General features: G+C 42.4%; 1 protein-coding gene across 1 annotated transcript in view; it reads right to left on the reverse strand.

The window, feature by feature from the left end:
• LOC144503772 (E3 ubiquitin-protein ligase HECW2-like) overlaps nucleotides 1-24,263 on the reverse strand; it is a 416,880-nt gene that overhangs the window by 16,581 nt on the left and 376,036 nt on the right. Inside the window, exons 24-28 of the mRNA XM_078228621.1 lie at nucleotides 13,591-13,720; nucleotides 5,146-5,292; nucleotides 4,364-4,478; nucleotides 4,190-4,275; nucleotides 3,983-4,095 (exon numbers count right to left, since the gene is read on the reverse strand). Coding sequence (XP_078084747.1) covers nucleotides 3,983-4,095; nucleotides 4,190-4,275; nucleotides 4,364-4,478; nucleotides 5,146-5,292; nucleotides 13,591-13,720 — 591 coding nt within the window. The remainder of the gene's footprint in view (nucleotides 1-3,982; nucleotides 4,096-4,189; nucleotides 4,276-4,363; nucleotides 4,479-5,145; nucleotides 5,293-13,590; nucleotides 13,721-24,263) is intronic.

Below are 24,263 nucleotides of genomic sequence, written 5' to 3' on the forward strand. Positions count from 1 at the left end.
TGTTGAAGTTCTTGAATGTTACTGTGCCTGTCTGCATCCAGGAAAAATAGTATTCATCACACTCCCAGCCTGAGCCTTGTTCATTGTGAAGAGACTTTGAGGGGTCAAGAGATGAGGCACTTTCCTAGATTAGTTAGTCTCTCTGACTTGCTTTTGCAGCTGAGGCTGTGTTCAATGGCAGTAGTCCTCCCGAGATGTTGATGTCAGGGAAACCAGTGATAGTGGTATCACTGAAGGTTAGGAGCAGATAGCTGGGTATTTCCTTGTTTGAAATGGGCATTGAGTGGCGAGGGTTAACATCATTTAGGTTCCAGTTCTGAAGGCTGAACTTAGATGACATTAATAAATGTGTCTGTTTCTGTAAATAATGATGAGAATGGAGATATAATGGAGAAAAAAATGGGAAGTAATCATAGTTGCAAAAAATAAATAGATCTGAGAAACTGCAGAACTCAAGGTGGTTTTCTTTAATGGCCTAAGATGAGCGGATGGGGTCGCAAATTGGATAACGACTTGCAGAACACCATCCCCAAAGTCGTTGGAATTAATTGAGGGGGAAAGTAGGAACAGGTTACTGAGCTGGATGATCCCCCATGGTCATAATGAATGGCGGGTCAAGCATGATGGGTCGAATGACTTATTGCTCCCATTTTCTGTTTCAGAATATGACGTAAATTTCTCATCTTATTAAAGCAAAATAACATTTTGTCTAAATCAAAGATTCAATTTGGATTTCACTGTCATCAGATCATGAGATTTAACACCTGCAATGCTGGATTTTGAATTTGGTCTCGAGCTATTCCACATTGCATAGAGTCTGCTTCTCATCCAGAATATTAACTAGTGAACTAATATTCTGAGAGCCTTAGTAAATACTGCAGAACTGAGATGTGCTAACAACCTCATAAATTCCTCTAAGAAAGATTTCAGCTTTTATTGAGACAGAACATATATTCTGGAATCATCCATCCAAATGCCTCAATTAGTAGAGTCTTTAATTTAACCCCCTTTATTATTTGTACTTTTCACCCAAACAGAATTTTGGTTAGCTGCACATTCATCATTCCTTAAAAGCATAACTCTCTTTTATGGAAATGATTATAAATAATAAACCCCCGCTTCTGTTTCTTGAGTTCTGTTTGCCTCACGTTCTGCTCTGCTTGTACTAGTGTTAAATCCTCTCTTGTCTACAAGAGTTCTGATAATGCTTTGTCTAAAGGACCCTGACTACGATTTTATCATGAATCAGCCCATCCTTAGATTCCAAAATCACAGTTCCCTTACAGCCTATAGTGATTGTTGATGAACCAATCCATACTTTTGCCTGGGTCTTTGCTTTCTTTATTAAATCTAGCCCTCTCTATTATTAAATTTTGATGAACATTGAAGTGAGAGTTGAAAGCTTGCAGGCCTCTTTCATAAGATGCTAAAGTCTCATTAACCCCTTGCCTTGCTATCAGATCGTCAGTGATAGATCTAACAACATAAAGTAGTGTACTGACCTGGTCCTTTGGATCTTTTTTGTATAATCCTGAAGCAGTTCAGGACCTTATGATCCTTGTTCTCTAGTTGTCCCCAGATCTGGGCCTGTTGCAAGCATTCTTTAATCTGAAATGGTTCTGGGAGTGATCATGTGGATTCCATGCTTCAGCTGAGCCTGGAATTGGCCTTACTTCTGTGCGGCTGTTTGCACCTTTGATCTCTCCTCACTGGTATCCGATATCCAAGTCTCAGCATGCATCTGCTGCCACTGCAATGTTTTGACATCTTGGTGTGTCTTACAGTTTTTTCTTCTGTCCTTCCTTCAAAGATCTCTTTTATTGTCAGCCCTGTATCTTCTTTTTGAGATTCGCTGCCACCATGTTTCATTGTGTGGCTGGGGTCTAGAAGGATATGGAGGATTGTCTATTCTCACAAAGTATGCTGTATGAGTCTGTAGTTTTTTAAAACCATTATTCGTTATTTACAGCAAAGACTTGCATGTTTAGATCTCTGTACAAGGTTGGAGCTTCCCTTCCTTTCAGATCTCTATTACTTCTCAGTCTTGTGACCTTGACGTCATTATTACATATGCTTCGAATGTTATGAATTTGGAACTTACCTTTCAAAACATTCCCTCATGCACACTATGGTTCACTGACACCTCTAAGGAGCCATGAACCATGACTCTTTGAAAAGCTGGCCCATTCCATGAAAATTACAGAGCCCTATCCCCTCAATGGATTAAGTGTGGAGGGTGTGGGCCCACACCCTTGAAAGGCACTCCAAAATTGAAACCCTGGGAACGGGACAAGGAATCCTAAAGTTGGGACCCACCTGCCATTTGTAAGGGCTCCTGAGTCATCCTGACTCAGCAAAAATCCTGCCCAACACCTCAGTGCTACAGTGGAAGCTCAGACAAAGATCATGAAATCCATGTTTGCTGCTATGCAGACTTAGACACTGCCATCATGGCTGCAAGCTATGCTCCAAGGGGCTTGCAGGCTCTTGCGGCAGTCCAGTTATCTGTGCTCCTGTAAATTACTGGGATTGCTGAGGTGCCATTTAACGATGGCAGTGGCACTATGGAACACATACCAGCTGCCCTCTCTCAGGATGACAGCATTTGTACTCCTTTCACTACCATTCAGCCAGTGCCTGTGCTATTATCTCTCAGTCAACCAGCCAAATGGCTGCCCCAATGCTGAGATTGTGCCACATGAAGCCAGGTCCTCTTGGCCCAGAGGTGCTTGAGGTTGTCATGAAAAGCCATCCGAATTTTCCCACAATGAAAGTCAGCAACCATCTACCAGTCTTGTTGCAGCCACTGATGTAGTTTGCATAAGAGCACTAGAGCAGGCTACTGCATCCACAAGACAGGCACTCGGGGAATGCACAAGGTAAATAGTTCATTTTTCTTTGTATAAGAGGATGTGTTTTTAGATAAAGCCCTTATGGAAAGTTTGCAGGATCTCAGTCAAGGAAACAAAGTAATGGGGCATCCTATATGGATGGTAAATTGGGGAATTGTGGGGCCATGGTGGTGAGAAGATGTTCCTCTTATGGAAGCAGAGGATGAGCAGGCACTCTTGGACAGCCAGTCCAAAGTGTAATGGTCCTGTCTTTCTCATCTACTCCTCCTCCTTTGTCTCAGCAACTTGTATTATGTGTCTTTAGCATATTGAATCATCCCAATGGTGAAACATTGCAAGTTCTCTTGAAGAGGATGGAACAGTACTGTTTCACCTCCAGCATTGCTCCTGGGTGAGCTGGAGGTATGCAAAATGTTCTCTGAAATGTTGTGGTGGACAAGGCCTTCTGTGGAACATTCTCCTCATCCTCTCTATCTGCAGCCTCTGCTACAATTTTTGATCATGTTGCAACCCCAGCGGCATTGCAACGACAGCTCTTGCAGACTTGGTATGTACAGATGACAAAATCCTCTGTCCTCCCTGAATGCATACAGTAATTAACCAAAAGATTTCCAAAAGCAAGTTCCAGTATTTGCACAAGCTGTTGCTATGGCAGAAGTAAATCAAAAGCATTGCACCAGAAAGTTGGAAGCCTGTCACTTTAAATAGCGCTATTTGGGGATGGGAGGTCCATGCAACTGAGCACATGTTCAGCTGAGAGTGGCCTGCCTTGAAAATGTGTGCCAAATCAGACAAATGGCTGATTGGCACATTCAGCGCACACGGGGACTTCCCAACATGGAACATAGTTTAGGCAATACTGGAAGTGTGTCACATGCCATTTTCTTACTTCAGGCACTCCAAAGCGCTGACGCCAGAGGCACCACAGAGTCCAATTTAATGGGTTTAATATGCAAACATTTACTGCAAAGCAGAGAATCTAAATAAATTCTGTGGTGCAATCACAGGGCAAGGTAAAACTTTACAGCAAAAAGAAACTAAATTATATTTTACAAGACTGGCACTTCTAAGCTGTGAATGCCAATGCAATAATGAAATAGAAAAGGCTTACTACATTATGCAGCACATACCTCGGAAGTGAAGTAATTTTACCCCATTTTTCAATACAAAATCTTCGGGGTCCATTGCTGCCACGTAGTGATGCAAAACCTTCATAGGGTATGCTTGAGGTACCTGTGACAAACTGGCAAAGAAACACAGTTTTAGGTAACAGTAACATTGATGTGTACACAAATAATTAGTACAGTATCTCACTAAGGCAATTGGTTTTACTGTACCTGCAACAATCTTAGTCTCTGCTCATTGTTGAACCTTTCCACTGCAGCCCAAAACCACCTAATCACTATATGGTTGTCATGGTACCCTTTGTAAAATAAATGAAAATGTATAAGATGTTGAGTTTTCCAAGCATTGTGCCAATACTGTAATTAAAATAATTCAAATCAACTCACCTCCTCTGTACTCTGTATTGTTTCTCCAATCACTTAAATCGATCTCTGCTGTGCCAGCAATCACTAGTTCTAATTCCCGTGCATCAAACACAGAAACAAGCCGAGCGTCCACTACCTAAAACAAGTAACTGTCATTAAGCAACAGCATAACACCAATTTAAATAACATCTGAAAGTAACCTTGTATTCGTAATTAGAAATTGATTTTATATCCTTGGAGCTTGATTTGATAATATATAGATAGAGTGATAAATTAGAACATAAATTAGAATATTGTCTCTATTCAGCATACTTTGATGATTTCTATCCCCTGGATTCCCCAACATTTTGTTCTTTAGCTCTCATTATCAAAGATGATGTTTGCCGTTTATGCTAAAAAAAATCCCCACATAGAAGAGAGACAGCAATCAAAATTTTCTTTGCAGCCCTAATTCCTTCACTTTCCCAATGCCATGTCATATCTAGTGATATACAGATTTATTTGCTCTTTTGAATTAAAAAAGGACACCAGATATGTTATACATGATATTCCCCTTTGTTAACAACCAATTGTTTAAATGAAGCTACGGTGAAATTTGACATGCTCCGCCCCATCAATTACTTGTATAAATTGATATATTTTGGTGGGAAGTAGGTGGGGGAAATGTGTGGTCTGACTTCACTAAGGCATGAACACAAGATATAATACTGGGAGCTGGAATAATAAAAACAAATCCAGAAAGAATTGTCAGATTATCAAAATTTCTCTTTTCACTGCATGTATTATGCATCTGCTATCCTTACCTCATAGAAACCACGTACTAAACTTTCTGTTTGTTGCACAACGCCCCTCTCAATGCGCCATTTTACCATCTTTTCAATGTACTCTTTCTTGTTTTTTTCTACAACAGGGATGTTTGCTCCACCTGGCTTTAGCTCTCTCTCTGTAATCTATTCCAAAGAAAAACAATCACTTATTTTACACTTTGAAGCAATTCAATTTCAGTTCATTATAAACCTATAACACTTCTAGCTTTACAGTTCTTAAAACAGGCATCAAAAACACACTCAATTGCGATACAGCAATAAAAGCAATTAATCCGACCAATTAAGTGTAAAAACTAAATATTATTCTGATTACTATAGCCGAGAATTATGGACATTTCTTATTGAAAATGTTGCCAGTAAAAAATTATGAAAGTTTTAGCTATAATCAATTGTTTACTAACAATCCAATAGTGCTGCTATTCAGATTTGGTCAAGAGATTTGAGTTTGGCCAATTCATTTCTTTATGTTTCAACAAGTGAGATTGAGTTATCACATGTGATTATGATTGTTAGTATATTTAAGAAAAAAGGAAGAGGGAAAATGGGGAACCATAGGCCAGTTAAATTATATGTAGTAGGCAATATGCTAGAATCTATTCTGAGGTAAGGACACTTAGAAAATCATAACATAATTAAGCAGAGGCATCACAAATTTATCAAAGGGAATTGCGTTTGACAAATATGTTGATGTTTTTTGAGGATGTAATTAGCAAGATCAATAACAGGAATGCAGTGGATGTAATGTAGTTGAATTTGCAAAAAGCATTTGATATGGTGTCACACAAGAGATTCGGGCTCATGGGATTAGAAATAATATATTTATATGAATTTAGGATTAAATTGGCAGGTTGTAACTAGCTGGGTACCACAAGGGCTTGGCCCTTAGATATTTATATTCTATATTACCGATTTAGATGAGGAGACTGAATGTAATATATCCAAGTTTGCCAATGATACAAAGTTGGGAAAGTAAGCTGTGAGGAAGATGCAAAGAAGCTGCAGAAGGATGTAGAAAAGTTGATTAAATGTGCAGGAACATGGCAGATGGAATACAATGCAGCAAAATGTGAGATTATATACTTTGATCGGAAAAATTAAAAGAGCAAATAGTTTTTGGATGGCGAGAGATTGGACAATATTTGCATTCAGAGATCAGGCAGGGACAGTAAGCAATTAGCAAAGCAAACTGTATGTTAGGTTTTTTTTCACATGGTATTGGACTGTAAGAGTAAAGAAGTCTTATTAAAATGGTGCAGTATATTGTTGAAGCCACATCTGGAGTAATGTGAACAGTTTTGATTTCCTTAGCTAATGCTTGCTTTAGAGGGAAAATTGAGTAGAGGAGGTCTATATTTCCTGGAGTTTAGGAGAATGAGAAGTAATTTCATTGAAACATATACAGTTCTTAATGGGACTGATATTAGATGCTAAATCCAAAACACAAGGTCACAGTCTTAGAATAAGAGGTTGGCCATATAGGTTTGCGATGTATCAAAATCTCTTCACGCAAAGTGTTGTGAAGCTTTGGAATTCCCCATCCCAGAGAGTCATGCATGATCAAGAGCTGAGTAAATTTAAGGTAAACTTCTTTGCTCTTATACGCCAATCCCTTTGTAAATCATTAGATTTTGGGGTGCTAAAGAAATAATGGCATATGTGGTTAGTATAGGGATGTGGAGTTGAGGTAGAAGATCAGGCATAAATTTGCTGAATGGCTTGAAGGGTCAAATGGCCAACTCCTAGTTTGTATGTTCTATCAAATGTTAAGCTTAAAAATTTGTAACGATTATTAAATCAATAAGAATCTGAACTGCATTGCAATGGTAAATAAAGAGGCATTTGGCAAACTACAGTTTCTACTTCTACGTGTAATTAATCTGAAGTGCACATAGTGAGATATGGACATAGATTTTCATCTGGTAGCAAGGATGACTTAGCAATGAGTTAGTACAGCACAGGAACAGGCCCTTTGACCCACCAAGTCTTGATCAAATTGATTGGCGTGCAATGTGTACTGAATTTTTATTCTCTGGCTACTGGAGTGTTATTTTAAATTTTAAATCAAAAATTCTTCTCAAGTGCAAATGTTCAAAACAGTAGTCAAGAGTGCTTTTAAAGATTTATCTTAGTTACTGGTATTTGAATAAATGGAGGCTCTCCGGACCAACAACCAGTTCATGCATTTTTTCATTCCTATTATGTCTATACCAGTGGGGCTTTTGAATTTTGTATCATTCAGACTACTTAAATGTCTATTACTAGTTTTTAAAAAAGGCCTCAATTTTACCTGAGTCTTTGAATGGGTTTTCAATAATTTTAATTTGGGTCTTCTCAGTGGGATAAATAAATATTACAAACATGGAACCATTAGATGGACATCATACACTGGTCAGAAAGTATGGCAAAATAACTGAAGTTGGTATAAATGAACTAGACTACTAGTACCATTTTGCAAACTACCAAGCTGTTTGCATAATGGTATAGATGATCACTTGGTTCATAAATTCCAGCTCATTTTATTGTAAAATAGGCAATTTATTTATTTATAACTAACATATGTCAGGGATTTTTGCTTAAAAATTAAACTACTTATTTCCAAATACAATCAATCATTACAAAATTTTCCATAAATGTAATGGCAAAATTAAAATCTTTCATCAAGAATTTGCATACTTATATATAATTGCTACACGCAGTGAGATATATTGTACATATGTAACAGAAAAAAAAACTGGCATTGGAAGTGTAAACAAGTGGTCAGCTTCACTTTAGTTAGGAGAGAAATGACATTTTAACATTTAACATCTGCAAAGATTTAGTACAACCATTCTTTCCATAATTGGAGAGCAACAAGAATCTGTTCAATATATTCTTTCCTGAATTAAATGCTACATTTTGAAAGATTTTAGTGATACATTAGATTACACTTAAATTTTGAATTACCTGTACTTTGTATTCAAATGAACCATTTTTAAAATATGGGCCAGGTTTTGGGGAGTTGTTGGGGTAGCAGCTGGAGCGGGGAGCTCTGATAACAGTGGTACGAGTGACCCACTTTTAAATTGAAAAATCATTTATTCAACAAAAATCATCTCAATTTCCATGCAAAAGAAATGATAAAGCAAGCACACCTTTTTAGCTTTTCATATAATTCCTACAATATTTCCACATCTACATTGCATGATAATTAATATTTAAAATATTTTCCTCATGAACATGACGTTCCATAAGTGGAGGACAAAATATACCAAACTGCTAAATTAAAAATGGAGGGAGAATAATGAAATGAAATGGAGAAATCACTCAATAGATTTAAAAAGGTATGATTTTTATTTTCTAGATCTTATTATTTGCAAAATTTATAGTCTGATCAAAGAAAAAAATTATGCTGAAGGAGGACTATTGTATGATTCTGAGATTCCAGTCGAGATCACAGAGGTTGCAGGTCAAAGAATTAGGGCTCAGCATCCGTTTGTCCTGTTTTGACCCATGTCCCCCGAAACCATCTCTTCCCTTCTGGGAATATTGAGTGGTGGATTCATGCCTACGTTTGTTACAAATGTTTTCATCTATTAACCACAACTACGCAATGCCATGGTGATAATACCCTCAATAGCTGTATCCTTAGTAAGCAAACTGCAGATGGTTGATGTCTAATTGGCAAATTATGTGCTTGCTGGAATCACTTATAAACTATTATACCTAAGTATCTGGACTTAGTATAAAAGTTATAATAGAATTTGATTCCACGCTAGTTAAATTTGAAAGGAAGAAACATGGGTGGCACCCGGTGGCACAGTGGTTAGCACAACGCCAGGGACCTGTATTCGATTCCAGCCTTGGGTGACTGTGTGGAGTTTGCACGTTTTTCCCGTGTTTGCGTGTGTTTCCTCCAGGTGCTCCAGTTTCCTCCCACAGTCCAAAGATTTGAAGGTTAGGTGGATAGGCCATAGTAAATTGCCCTCAATGTCCCAAGATGTGCAGGTTAGGGGAATTAGCGGGGTAAATACAGGTTTACAGCATGGTAACAGGCCCTTTGGCCCAACTTGTCGGCCGCCTTTTTTTAAAACCACTAAGCTAGCCCCAATTGCCTACGTTTGGCCCATATCTCTCTATACCCATCTTACCCATGTAACTGTCTAAATGCTTTTTAAAAGACAAAATTGTACCCGCCTCTACTACTACCTCTGGCAGCTTGTTCCAGACACACACTACCCTCTGTGTGAAAAAATTGCCCTTCTGGACCCTTTTGTATCTCTCCCTCTCACCTTAACCTATGCCCACTAGTTTTAGACTCCCCACCTTTGGGAAAAGATGTTGACTATCTAGCTGATCTATGCCCCTCATTATTTTATAGACCTCTATAAGATCACCCCCAAGTTTTCTACGCTCCAGGGAAAAAAGTTCCAGTCTATCCAGCCTCTCCTTATAACTCAAACCATCAAGTCCCAGTAGCATCCTAGTAAATCTTTTCTGCACTCTTTCTAGTTTAATAATATCCTTTCTATAATAGGGTGACCAGAACTGTACACAGTATTTCAAATGTGGCCTTACCAATGTCTTGTACAACTTCAACAAGTCGTCCCCACTCCTTTATTCAATGTTCTGACCAATGAAACCAAGCATGCCAAATGCCTTCTTCACCACTCTGTCCACCTGTGACTCCACTTTCAAGGAGCTATGAACCCGTACTCCTAGATCTCTTTGTTCAATAATTCTCCCCAATGCCCTACCATTAACTAAGTCTGTCCTGGTTCAATCTGCCAAAATGCATCACTTCGCATTTATCTAAATTAAACTCCATCTGTCAGCCCACTGGCCCAAATGATCAAGATCCCGTTGCAATCCTAGATAATCATCTTCACTGTACACTATGCCACCAATCTTGGCTTATCTGCAAACCTACTCCGAGGACCATGCCTCCTAAATTCTCATCCAAATCATTAATATAAATGACAAATAACAGTGGACCCAGCACTGATCTCTGAGGCACACTGCTGGTCACAGGCCTCCAGTTTGAAAAACAATCCTCTACAACTACCCTCTGTCTTTCGTCATCAAGCCAATTTTGTATCCATTTGGCTACCTCGCCCTGGATCCCGTGAGATTTAACCTCATGCAACAACCTACCATGCGGTACCTTGTCAAAGTCCTTGCTAAAGTCCATACAGACAACGTCGAAGGCGCTGCCCCCATCTACCTTCTTGGTTACCCCTTCAAAAAACTCAATCAAATTTGTGAGACATGATTTTACACTCACAAAGCCATGCTGACTGTCCCTAATCAGTCCTTGCCTCTCTAAATGCCTGTAGATCCCGTCTCTCAGAATACCTGCCAACAACTTAACCACGACAGATGTTAGGCTCACCAGCCTGTAGTTCTTAGGCTTTTCCCTGCAGCCCTTCTTAAACAAAGGTACAACAGTTGCCACCCTCCAATCTTCAGGCAACTTGCCTGTGGCTGTCAATGATTCAAATATCTCTGCTAGAGGACCTGCAATTTCCTCCCTAGCCTCCCACAATGTCCTGGGATACACTTCATCAGGTCCTGGGGATTTATCTACCTTGATGCGCTTTAAAACTTCCAGCACCTCCTTCTCTGTAATATGTACATTCCTCAAGACATCACTATTTATTTCCCCAAGTTCCCTAACATCCAGACTTTTCTCAACAGTAAATGCTGATGAGAAATATTCATTTAGGATCTCATCCATCTCTTGTGGATCCGCACATAGATGACCTTATTGATCCTCAAGAGGCCCTATTCTCTCCCTAGTTACTCTTTTGCCCTTTATGTATTTGTTGAAGCTCTTTGGATTCTCCTTTGCCTTATCTGCCAAAGCAATCTCGTATCCCCTTTTTGCCCCCCTGATTTCTCTCTTAACTCTACTCCTACACTCTTCAAGTGACCCACTTGATCCCAGTCTATGCATGTCACGTGCCTCCTTCTTCTTCTTGACCAGGGCCTCAATATCCTGAGTCATCCAGGGTTCCCTACTTCTTCAAGCCATGCCCTTCACTCTAAGAGGATTGTGCTTACCCTGAACCCTGGTTAACAATCTTTTGAAAGCCTCCCCTTTACCAGCCATCCCTTTGCCTGCCAGCAGACTTCCCCAATTAACTTTTGAAAGTTCTTGTCTAATAACATCAAAATTGGCCTTGCCCCACGCACACTGGAGCACCTGGAGGAAATCCACTCAAACACGGGAAAAACGTGCAAATTCCACACAGTCACCCAAGGCTGGAATCGAATACAGGTCCCTGGCGCTGTGCTAATCACTGTGCCACCCATGTTTCTTTTGGGGCAAGACTTATTTTTGGGCCAGACCTATCGTTCTCCATAGTTATCTTAAAACAAATGGAATTATTGTCACTGGTCCCAAAGTAATCCCTCACTAACACTTCTGTCACCTGCCCTTATTTCCCAAGAGGAGGTCTCTAGTCGGGCCATCCACATACTGAATGAGAAATTCCTCCTGAATACACTCCACAAATTTCTCTCCATCCAGCCCTCTGAAGACTATGGCTGTCCCAGTCAATGTTGGGAAAGTTAAAATCCCCTACTATTACCACCTATTTTTCTTGGAGCTATCTGTAACCTCCTTATATATTTGCTCCTCAATTTCCTGCACTATTTGGGGGCCGAGAGTACAATCCCAGCAAAGTGATTTCCCCCTTCTTGTTTCTCACTTCTACCCATATAGACTCAGTGGATGAATCCTCAGAAATATCCCCTCTCAGTACTGCCATGGTGTTTTCCTAATCAAAAGTGCAACTCCCCCTCCTCTTATACCTCCTGTTCTATCTTTCCTATAGCATCTGTACCCTGGAACATTGAGCTGCCAGGCCCGTCCCTTCCTGAGCCATGTTTCAGTAATAGCTATAATAACCCAGTTCCATGTACCCATCCATGCCCTGAGTTCATCTGCCTTGCCCCGTCAGGCCTCTTGCGTTGGAATAAATGCAGTTTAATCTGGACTTCACTTGCTCTCTGCCCCGCTTTTGCCTTATCTATCTAGTACTAGGATTACTGATACTGCCTTTACTATTTAAATTTAACTTTAATCTTTAACTTCTGTGCCATCCTCAACCTTCTCTTCTGTCTCCCTACTGCTTTGGGTTCCACCCCCTTGCCAAATGAGTTTAAACCCTCCTGAGTGGCTCTAGCAAATCTCCCCACCAGGATATTAGTCCCCCTCCAGTTCAGGTGCAACTCGTCCCTCTTGAACAGGTCACCCCTTCCCCAAAAGAGATCCCAATGATCCACAAATCTAAATCCCTGCCCCCTGCACCAGCTCTCAAAATACGTGGGGTTATGGGGATAGGGCCTGGGTAAGATGTTCTATTGGAGAGTCAGTGCAGACTCGATGGACTGAATGGCCTCCTTCTGCACTGTAGGGATTCTATATTCCAGAAATTCCAGCAGAAATGAAACAGAGCAGAAAAGCTCAGTTTGTTTCAAATAGAATCAGGAATTTATTTGTTTCCAATTGTCACACCAGTAACTAGCCTGTCAGATTAAGTTGTCCAAAAAATGTTTAGTAGTCCACATAGAATATTAAATCTCAAAACTAATTAGGTACTTATAAGAATTGCATTAACGTGTTATCATTAATAGGATAGTTCTGCTTGCATTTAAAACTGCCATTCAATGTTAAAAGTCATATGATAGGTCAAATTGGTTTAATCGAGTTATATACTGCAAAATATAATTTCCAGCTTTCAAAGCCACTTAATAGCTGTTCAGGGTATTTCATTAAGTATAGATATTAAGCACTGAATATGCTATATATAGTACATATATAGATCAAACTCAGGAATACTACTTATTTATCTGAATTACTGGGTTACATTGTTGCTTGTTAAGACATTGCATTGTTCTGATCTCCTCGGGGTCCCCAGTCACCTAATTACTGTCCTTGAGAGGATACAAAAGGGAACAAAGATATTTCTGAATGTTAAGAATTTAATTTAGAAGGAAATGCTAAAGAAGTTGACTTATTGTATGGTGATCTAATTGAATTAATCAAAATTATGAAACAATTTACAAAATTGTTTCAGGCAAAGTATTCACTGTGTGCTGAAGGTTTAAATCTCAGAGGATATGCATTAATATTACAAAATAAGGATTAAGACGATCAACAAAGTTGTAGAATGGGATACCAGGAAAAGCCAATGGAAGGATTGCCTGTGATAGGATTATGCAAGAAACTGCTGACATAAAAACAGAAAATAAATCTGGTGTGCAAAAATAAATTTCTAATTTATCATTGAGTTCACTTTATAAGTGGCTCATATAGTACACTTTTTTCTTTCTCTTAAGGAGATATTAATTTTATCTATACAGCAAAAAAGTCATAATACATTTCACTGATAGCACAAAATCATTGATCATTTAAAAAGCTTAACCGAGTTAACCCACCTGACCAAAAACCTCTTCATTCACAGTAAATGTTAGGTCTAAAATATCGTTGATGTCATTGTCTTTCATCCACTGCAGGCTCTGATGAAATTCCTCATCCAAATATTCCAGGTCACTCAGATCACAGGATCTGGCAAGAACAGGCAAACATGTAGGGAATGTCTAGCATGCTCAATAAGCTAATTACAAACAGTATTACCGTAATATTATTAATCAGCTCAGTCAAATATTTCAATGTTTACCATATCTTCTGAACGATCTTTCATTTCAACAATGTTTAAGAAAAATAAAGTAATATGATTACGTGGAATAGCACCCAGGAAAACTTTTTATGCAGATATAATGTTCTACGGAATTTTCATGCTATGATTTCTTTAAAAACCTGTTGTTCTTTTTAACAGAAAATGTTTCGTACAGCATAATTATCATCTAGGTTTATTGCCACCATTGAGATTACTTTGATCAATTGAAATGTTAAGCTTTCAATTGTGTTTCACATAGTCAAATTTTTGCCTGTCAATCAATCTCAAGTTAAAACTAATTTCCCAAATAAAGCCCGATACACTAACCAACCAAAGTATAAAAGCTATGGTCCTAGTCTCAGCAGAAACAATACAAAATAGTACAAACCTTCAAAATACAAGAACTATTTTCTAGTTTCCATGATCTTCTAATAACATGACATAATTATATGGATTTGCACAAGTATCCTCTGAATATGAGGGAGTTGGTGGGTCAGGTGACAGGAATAGACATTGGACACCAAAGAGGACACGTCGGCTGGAATTTTCCAATTGTTTTGGCAAAGTTTTGTTTTGGGTGGGAAAAGCAGAGGGCAACCTGCCAGCTGCCTTGCCAGATTTTCCCACTGAATTTTCAAACACGTTACCAAAACAAATGGAAGGGGCGAGTCCCACGATGTCTTGCCCGCAAAGCCCACCCCACCAACAACTTAGGTTTCTGAAAGATCATGACACATTTTAATAAAAATAAAAAAACAAACATTCCACAGTGCTCTCCCTCCAACCCCCAAAACTGCCACAGATCACCCTCACCCACCACCCCCAAGTGCTACTCTGGCACTGTACCAGTGCCAGAGGGACAATGCCAAGAGAGTGCCAGAGGCAGTGCCCAGGGCACTGCCTGGCGATAGCCCTCTCACCTCTGGGGGTTGCAATCACCTGTGCACCTCCAGTGGGTTCTGTTCGCCAGGTGCACATCGTGGGGGACCTGTTGTAATTCAGATTGGCGTGCCCTCATGTTGGCATGAATGGACAATTTAACATGGGGAGAAAATCAGGTGTAAAGGTCTGATAATGAGATTCAAATTGGTATAAATGGGAATCCTTTTAAAGTTGGGATTCCCAATATGACATTGGCGGGGTCAATTGAGTGGGGAATTTCCATAAAAACTCTTAAAAGGGACTCCTGCTCAATTCTCCGCCCCGTCTGCCATTCCTGCTTCCGAAAAAGGGAGGCAGAAAATCCCGGTTATGGTCCTTTTTTTAAAAAACTCTCAGTCAATGGTGAGAAAGAGGAATAATCTGATCTTACGGCCATTATTCCTGCATGAACCTTTCCAAGACATCCATTAGCAGGTGAAACAACAGCAACAACTAATTCCATTTTGATTCCATCTCTCACAGAGGAATAGTGTCTTATAGCAGGACACTCAAATTTAAAAACTAATCTACATTTAGGTCAGAATGTAATTTCTACCACACATCAGTGAAATGGTAAAGATTTCCACCACAATGAGTCTTCTTGGACAATTTTAAAAAGCAGAAACCCACCAACTTTTATACAAAACTAAGAAACATTAGAGCAGTAGTAAAGCAATTTCGCCCCTTCAGCCTGTTTTGCCATTCAATGAGATCATGGCTAATCTGCGCCTGAATTCCAGATACATTCCTGTGTCTCATATCCTCAACACATTTGGTTAAGAAAAATCTATCGATCTCAGAATTAACATCTACAATTAATCTGGCAACCACTACTATATGAAGAGAGTTCCAAAATTCTACCCAGATTTCAAAATGTTTTGATACGACGGCTCTTTTTGAGATTTTCTTGAGGGTTACTTTTTGGTTTCCGGGAGCTAGTTTTTAGTTTTCAGGACTACTTAGATTTAAATATTTAAGTCAGAAACCAAACTGTTCTTGAAGCAGGAATCTGCAAACTCACCATATGCCTCCATTAGAGGATATTAATGAAACAAGAGACTTGGTTGCTGGGCAGATGGTCAAAAATCCAACAACAATTAAAATGTTTTCTTTCCTTCACCTCCCACCACCCCATCCTTCTCCTCCAGAGTTCAAGGACTGGAAGGTCGGGCTCTTCAGAATCAACTGGACGCTCAACTTTGTCTACACACCAAAACTTAATGTTTTACAGTACAAAGGCATGTACACAACAACAGCCAAAAATGTTTGTATACAAACAGAAACTTCTATCGGAAAAAGATTTAAAGGAAAAAATCAAAGGGGAACAGAAAAAAACAGAATTCACCCACCAATATTTTTTCTTCTTCTACCCAAAATCTCTCTAAACTTTACTCCCCAAAAAATTGGACAAATATAAAAAAGGAAGAAAGCCATTGGAAATATTCAACTTATTTCTGGTTCTTATTGTTCCAACAGTAGATTGTAAACTTGAAAGCCAGGTTCAGGCAGAGGGTATTGGATGGAAAAATAAAGATTTTAAAAAAGAGAAACATACACATAAGCAAATAAAATAAGATGTAAGTTTGAAAAGGAGTTGTTTCTTGTTATCCACACACTTTCCCTCTCACCCCAAGAAGCCTCCTTCCCCTTCTTATCCCACCTGTGTCTCTCCCCTCCTTGCTCGCGCTCTCAGATAGTCACAGCAACTTTATCTATTTCTATATCTTGCCCCCCCCTCTTCTGACTCCTCACTTAGTTTTAACCCTTAATTTTAAGCTGTGCCTTCTAGTTCAAGATTCATTCAGGAGAACATCCTCTCACAGTCTCTACCTTTGTCAAGCCCCCTCAGAATCTTACAGATTTCAATCTCTCATTCTCCTAAATTCAAACGAGCATAGGCCTTACCTGCTCAACCTTTCCTCAAGACAACCCTTCATCCCAGCATTCAGCCTAGCAAACCTCTGGACTGCTTCCAATGCAAGCATATGCTTCCTTAAGTATGGAGACCAAGACTGCACATAGTACGCAAAATGCAGACTCACCAATGCCCTGAATAGTTGCAGCAGGACTCAATCTGCCTTACAATAAAGGCCAACATTCAATTTGACTTCCTATTTATTTGCTGTACTTCCATTCTAACCTTTGTGATTCATGTACAAGGACACCCAGATCTCTCTGTACTGCAGCATACTGCAGTCTCTTTTCATTTAAATAATCTGCTTTTCTAATCTTCTTGCCAAAGGGAACAACCTCACATTTTCCCACATTATACTCTTGTCAAATCTTTGCTCACCCACTTGACATATCTATATTCTTTTGCAGATTCTTTGTATCCTTCTCACAACTTGCTTTTCTACCTATCTTTGAATCATCAGAAAATTTGGCCACCGAATTATCAGGATTTGAGCAAACCTAAGATCATGTAAATGGGGCACACTGTTGCCACAGTGCTGGAGAAAGTGACTGTTAAATGTGGTGGATGTGGTGCCAGTCAGTCAGATTGCATTGTCTGATATGCTGTTTGTGGTAAACCACTGTTAAGCTTATTGCCTGTGTGTGTGTGTGTGTGTGACATGCCTGGACATGCCCCTGCCCGGCCCTGCCTGAGACTCCTCCCCCCTTGGTCCAGGTATAAAGGTGACTGCTCCCCACCCCTCTGCCTCAGTCCCTGGACCAGTTCATCGGCATGGGTGTGCTCCAAGTCTTTTGTGAATAAAAGCCCATTTGTTCTAGCATACAAACTAGTCTTTGCTTGATTGATAGTGCATCAATTTTATTCGCAAAAGTTTTGGGATGGAGTAGATACTAAAACCCGATAGACTTGAATTGGACCCTCAAGCCGTAGGAGCCTCTAACAGCTTTGATCACTGGCTGTGATGTTTCGAAACTTTCCTCACCGCCTCTGCCTCCGTCGTCCAGACCGAAACGGACAAGCTACACGTGCTCCACGCCCGGGTAAGCGATCAAGTATTCGCGATGATTAGAGATGCTGAAACTTACAAGGATGCGATCGAACTTTTAAAAGGCCAGTACAACAAACAGTCTAATGTAATCTACGCCAGACATCTTCTGGCTACTCACAGACAACAGCCAGGAGAATCAGGCAATCAATTCCTGCGTGCATTGCGAGCACTTGGCACGGCCTGCAACTGCAAGGCCGTAACAGCCGCCCAAAACACTGAGGACTTAATCAGAGATGCCTATGTCACGGGTATCAGGTCAAACTATATCCGACAGCGACTGCTGGAACAGGGTGGGCTGGACCTACAAAAGACTGTGGCGCTTGCCGACTCGTTAGAGGTGGCCTTCCGTAATCTCGAGGCCTACACCCCCGACCACGGGGGCGCATCATGGACGCCGCAGTCGCTGCCACCTTGGTACTCGGGAGGGCCGCAGGCCTACGCCGCGCCACGTCCCACCAATGACCCGACTGCTGCGGCAGTCTCCGGAGGCCCGAAGTGCTATTTCTGTGGCCTGTGGAAGCACCCCCGACAACGCTGCCTGGCGAAGGATGTGATCTGCTCCGGGTGTGGAAAGAAGGGCCATTACGTGAAGGTATGCAGAGCGAAATCGACCTCCAAGCCCAGTAGCACCGCCATCTTGGGCGCCGGGAGCCACGTGTGAGCCGTGCGGGCCACCATCTTGGACGCCTTCAGCCGCGTGTGAGCCGTGCGGGCCGCCATCTTGGACGCCGTCAGCCGTGTCGCAAAATCCAACGGTGGCTTCGGTTACGCTGGACCAATCCAGGCCTCACCAACTCGCCAGGTCCATGATGGACATCGAGGTAAACGGTCGCACTACAAACTGTTTATTTGACTGTGGGAGTACGGAGAGCTTTATTCACCCTAACACAGTGACTGAGTCGCTACGCCCTTTCAGTACTGCCAGTGAAGCAAACGATCTCCATGGCTTCAAAGTCCCACTCGGTGGATGTCCTCGGGTACTGCGTGGCGACCTTGACTGTACGGGGCATAGTGTACAAAAATTTCAGGCTCCTCATGCTGCCACAACTCTGCGCTGCCGTACTCCTGGGGCTAGATTTCCTGTGTCACCTTAAGAGTGTCATCATGGAGTATAATGGGCCTTTCCCCCCGCTCTCTGTTTGCAATCACCAGTTCTTAGATCGCCCACCGCGCACCACCTGCAGCCTCTCGACCCTTAAAGTCGCCCCTACCTCACTGTTTGAAAATCTCACCCCCGACTGCAAGCCCATCGCCACCAAGAGCAGACGGTACAGTGCTGGAGACAGAGTTTTTATCAGGTCCGAAGTACAACGGCTCCTAGGGGAGGGGTCATCGAGGCCAGTACTAGCCCCTGGAGAGCCCAAGTAGTAGTTGTTAAGACTGGGGAGGAACATCGCCTGGTCATTGACTACAGTCAGACCATTAACCGCTACACGCATCTGGACGCGTACCCCCTTCCCCGCATATCTGACATGGTTAATCAGATTGCGCAATATCGGGTGATCTCCACCATCGACTTAAAATCTGCATACCACCAGCTCCCTATCTGCCCGGAAGGCCGCCAATATACTGCCTTCGAGGCGGATGGCCACCTCTATCACTTCCTTAGGGTCCCCTTTGGCGTCACCAACAGGGTCTTGGTTTTCCAGCGTGAGATGGACTGAATGGTAGACCAGAACGGGCTGCGGGCCACCTTCCCGTACCTGGATAACGTCATCATCTGCGGCCATGATCAGCAGGACCACGACGCCAACCTCCACAAATTCCTCCACAGCGCCACACTCCTAAATCTGACCTATAAGGAGAAGTGCGTATTCCGCACACGCCACCTCGCTATCTTTGGTTGTGTTGTGGAAAACGGTGTCATTGGTCCCGATCCCGACCGCATGTGTCCCCTCCTGGAACTGCCCCTCCCCACCAGCCTCAATGCACTGAGGCGATGCCTGGGCTTCTTCTCGTATTACGCCCAGTGGGTCCCCAATCATGCGGATAAAGCCCATCCGCTCATCAAATCCACTTCTTTTCCCCCGACGGCAGAGGCCCGCCTGGCCTTCGACCTCATCAAAGCAGACATCGCGAAGGCCACGATGCACGCTGTAGACGAATCCATCCCATTCCAGGTGGAGAGCGATGCGTCTGACTTCGCCCTAGCCGCGGGCAGACCCGTGGCCTTCTTCTCATGAACCCTCCAAGGCCCTGAAATTCGACACTCCTCTGTCGAAAAGGAGGTCCAAGCCATACTGGAAGCCGTACGGCACTGGCGCCACTACTTAGCTGATTCACCCTACTCACGGACCAATGGTCAGTTGCATTCTTGTTTAAGAACACACAGCGGGGCAAGATCAAAAATGATAAAATATGGAGGTGGAGAATCGAGCTTTCCACCTACAATTACACGACATCTTATACCGGCCCGGGAAGCTCAATGAGCACCCAGACGCCCTGTCCCGGGGAATATGTGCCAGCGCACAAATAGACCAATTGCAGACTCTCCACAATGACCTCTGCCACCCGGGGGTCACCAGGTTTTTTCACTTCATTAAAGCCCGTAACCTGCCCAACTCCATTGAGGAAGTCAGGTCTATAACCAGACACTGCCAGGCACACCTCATAAAGGCCACCCGCCCTTTCGAACGCCTAAGTGTAGACTTCAAAGGCCCCCTCCCCTCTTCTGACCGCAACATATACTTCCTCAACGTCATTGACGAATATTCAAGTTTCCCTTTCGCTATTCCCTGCCCGGATATGACCTCGGCCACGGTCGTCAGGGCCCTGCACAGCCTCTTCACCCTGTTCAGTTTCCCTAGCTATATCCATAGCGACCGGGGATCCTCCTTTATGAGTGTTGAGCTGCGACAGTACCTGCTCTCCAAAGGCATAGCCTCGAGTAGGATCATCAGCTACAACCCCAGGGGGAATGGACAGGTAGAGAGGGAGAACGCGACAGTCCGGAAGGCCGTTTTACTAGCTCTGAGGTCTAAAGGTCTTCCAGTCACCCGCTGGCAAGAGGTCCCCTCCCTGATGCGTTACACTCGATTAGATCACTCCTTTGCACAGCTACCAATGCTACCCCTCACGAAAGAATGTTTGTTTTCCCCAGAAAGTCCTCCTCGGGGACCTCACTACCATCGTCGCTGACGTCCCCAGGCCCTGTCCTGCTCCGGAAGCACGTGAGGACCCATAAGTCGGACACCCTGGTGGAAAGGGTCCAGCTCCTCCACGCCAACCCCCAATACCCCTATGTGGCGTACTCCAACGGGCGGGAGGACACGGTCTCCATTCGACACCTGGCACCCGCAGGTGCCCCAGGGACCACGACGACCCACAACCCCACACCCCCAACCCCTGTATACAGCACGCCTGAACCCCAGGAGCCGCCACCACGCACCCAACAATCTGAAGGGACTACAGACGACTCGAGCGACTACGGCCTGGCGCCTGAACCAACACCGGGGCCACCGGAACCGACACCACAACCGGCACTACGGCGGTCGCAGCAGCAGATCAAGCCCCCAGAGAGACTGAATTTGTAAATTTGTAATTCTGTAAATATCGTTCCACCCACCTCACCCCCGCCGGACTCTTTTTTTAAATGGGGTGAATGTGGTAAACCACTGTTAAGCTTATTGCCTGTGTGTGTGTGACATGCCTGGACATGCCCCTGCCGGCCCTGCCTGAAACTCCTCCCCCCCGGTGCAGGTATAAAGATGACTGCTCCCCACCCCCCTGCCTCAGTCCCTGGACCAGTTCATTGGCATGGGTGTGCTCCAAGTCTTTTGCTAATAAAAGTCTATTTGTTCTTGCATACAAACTAGTCTTTGCTTGATTGATAGTGCATCACTGTTGAGATCCTGAGTGCCGTTGATTGCACTTCTTGAGTGCATTCAACCTGGCATGTGGGGAACATTCTAGCACATTCATGATTTGTACATGGCAAATGGTAGAAAGACTTGGGCAGTCAGGATGTGAGTTAGTGAGCACTGTTGATTGTCAGTGTTTGCTCTGCTCTTGTAACCGCTTTATTTATGTAACTGGTCCATTTAATTTTCTGGTCAGTGAAGATCACCAAGTTGGTAATGGCATTGAATGTCAAAGTGTGGTGGTTAGATTCTCTCATTAGATATGGTCAATGCCTGGAACTTAGTATGGTGTAACTGTTACTTGCGACTTATCGGCCAAAGACTGAATGTTGTCCAGGTCTTGCTATCTGCTGCCATGGACAACTTCATTATCTGAGAAGTTGTGAATGAAAGTGAACACTGCAAAATGAACATCCCCATTTCTGACCTTACGTTGGAGAGAAGCTGCAACTTATAAGAATCTGCTACATTGCCTGCAAACAATTTCAATTACTGCTGGATCAGTAGTTTGATAGAAATTGTTCTTACCAGCAATCAGAGAACACAGTACAGAAACAAAAAATAGAATGGAAATGACATGGAACTTTCCGGCTGCTCGGAGTTTGTTTATTTGCTTTCCAGTTTTGACTTTATGAAATCTCATTCAGGTGCTGGTATATCAGCGATGCAACAATTGGTCATATCCCTGTTATTTATGTGCTGCATCGGTGATAACATTGCTGTCAACAACGTTCAATGAATGTTAAAAGCCCTTTTAGATGGAATCTTTTAGTCAAAATTGACTTTTGTTAGAAACCCCAAAGTATATGTGAAGTTAGATTAGACCCCAACTGTTTTTATTTTTGGCATTAGTGTGAGGATAAGGTGTTTCACTCCAGGTGTGATTCTACTGACATACTAAGAAGCTTTTTTCAAAACAAACTTTATTTTTAACAGTGCAGTTTAAATATAACAAATGTATGAGCTTAACTTTTACCAATTAAAATTCTTCAGCATGACAAGACACAATTCTTAACTGCTAACCTATCTCTATAGGTTCCAATTGAAGCAATATTCCTCATAGACTTAAACTCCTCTTCAAAATCATTTAGCAAACAACACAGGTTTATGTGCTGGTATATGGGCTGCCAATCCTCAAGCCTTTGAATACTTCCGAAGACAGAGAGACATCTGTCTTCTGACACTCAAACAATAGCCGCGAGAGACAGAGAGAAACACCCCTGGTTTCTTTCAGGATCAAGCAGAAACGAAAATGTTTTTTCCTGTAAGCTTAGCTCCACCTATTCATGTCACTCTGTCCTGTCAATCAACCTAATTAAACCCTTCTCTGAAACCCCGGGGAAAAACCAAAAGCAAACACCTCAAGTATTCACTTGAACTCTCAACATGGAGCTGCCAGGTTTGCAGACAGATCAGCATCGGGTAAACCAGAGCTGAATTTTAGACATACCCCCACAAGAAATAGGATATAAATACTTTTCTGAAAGGCACAGTATTGTCACACTTCAATCAATAAACTACTTTCTTCAAGTATTGTCACAGCTGTATCCATTCCAGGTGAGTGGAAGCTATTTTATAACAATCCGTTCTTGAGCTTTATAAATGAAGGTCAACTTCTGATCGATGGTGATCCTCAAAATATTGTTGGCAGAGCATTCAGGGACATTAGTGCCATTGAAGATTAAGGGAGATGGCAGAATTTTCTCATGCCCATGGTTTTGATTATGGTGTGTACTTGCTGCAAATGCTAGTCACTAGCCTGTAATGTTATCTAGATCCTACTGTATGCAGGCATGGGTAGCTTTCATAATTAGATTTGTGAAGCGAGATAATCACTGTAAACATAAGTGAACATTCTCTCTTCATCTTATGACATTAGGAACATTGACAATTCCCCTTAACAATTCCTTGGTTATGTTCTGAGGTAGTGATAACAGGCCACAGATGACCACATTCACCTTCTTTTGTGATAGGTATAATTCTAGACTCTGGAAGGGTTTCTTTTTGAGCTCCATTGACTACAGTTTTTCTTGGGCTTCATACCCAGTGAAATTATGTTTTGATGTCTGTTTTAATACTTTTACCTCTCCTTTGCTATACATATCCATACATATTTGACTTTGTTGAGATCTAGAACCAATTTGTTCCAGCTAAACTCAAATTGAGCATCACTGAACACTTTACTTGATTGCCCTTTTGATGGCTCTTTCCATCACTTTGCTGATAACTTGGAGAGTGCAGTAGCATTTCTCCCGCCACCAGGAGTGGTTCACTCCAGTGGGGTTTACAACTGCTCCCCACTAACGAGGAACAGGCATCCCGACCTTGCTGGAAGGAACAGAGGCCATTGAGGCCCTCTCAGGAGGTCGGGGTAAGGGGGAGTGACAGCAGGCCCCCTGACATTGCACAAGGTACAAACTGGCAATGCCCAAGGAGCACATTGGTACTCCCCACCAAGCATCGGCAGTACTAAGGAGGTGGGCCTATTTGGGGGGACAATCAGTGGGGACCCACTGCCACTCTGCACTAGGATCGCAGGCAGCAGGAGGGTGGACAACGATCGGGCTGGCCATCCGGGTGGGGGCATCAGAGGGGCAGCAATGGGGAGGGTTGCAGGGCTGGCCAGCGATCAGCAGGCCAGCAGTGCGAGGCCAGTGCACATGCTCTGATCACAGGTCTGACAGATT

This window comes from Mustelus asterias, chromosome 14 (assembly GCF_964213995.1).
Source record: "Mustelus asterias chromosome 14, sMusAst1.hap1.1, whole genome shotgun sequence".
In the NCBI taxonomy this organism is placed as follows: Eukaryota; Metazoa; Chordata; class Chondrichthyes; order Carcharhiniformes; family Triakidae; genus Mustelus; species Mustelus asterias.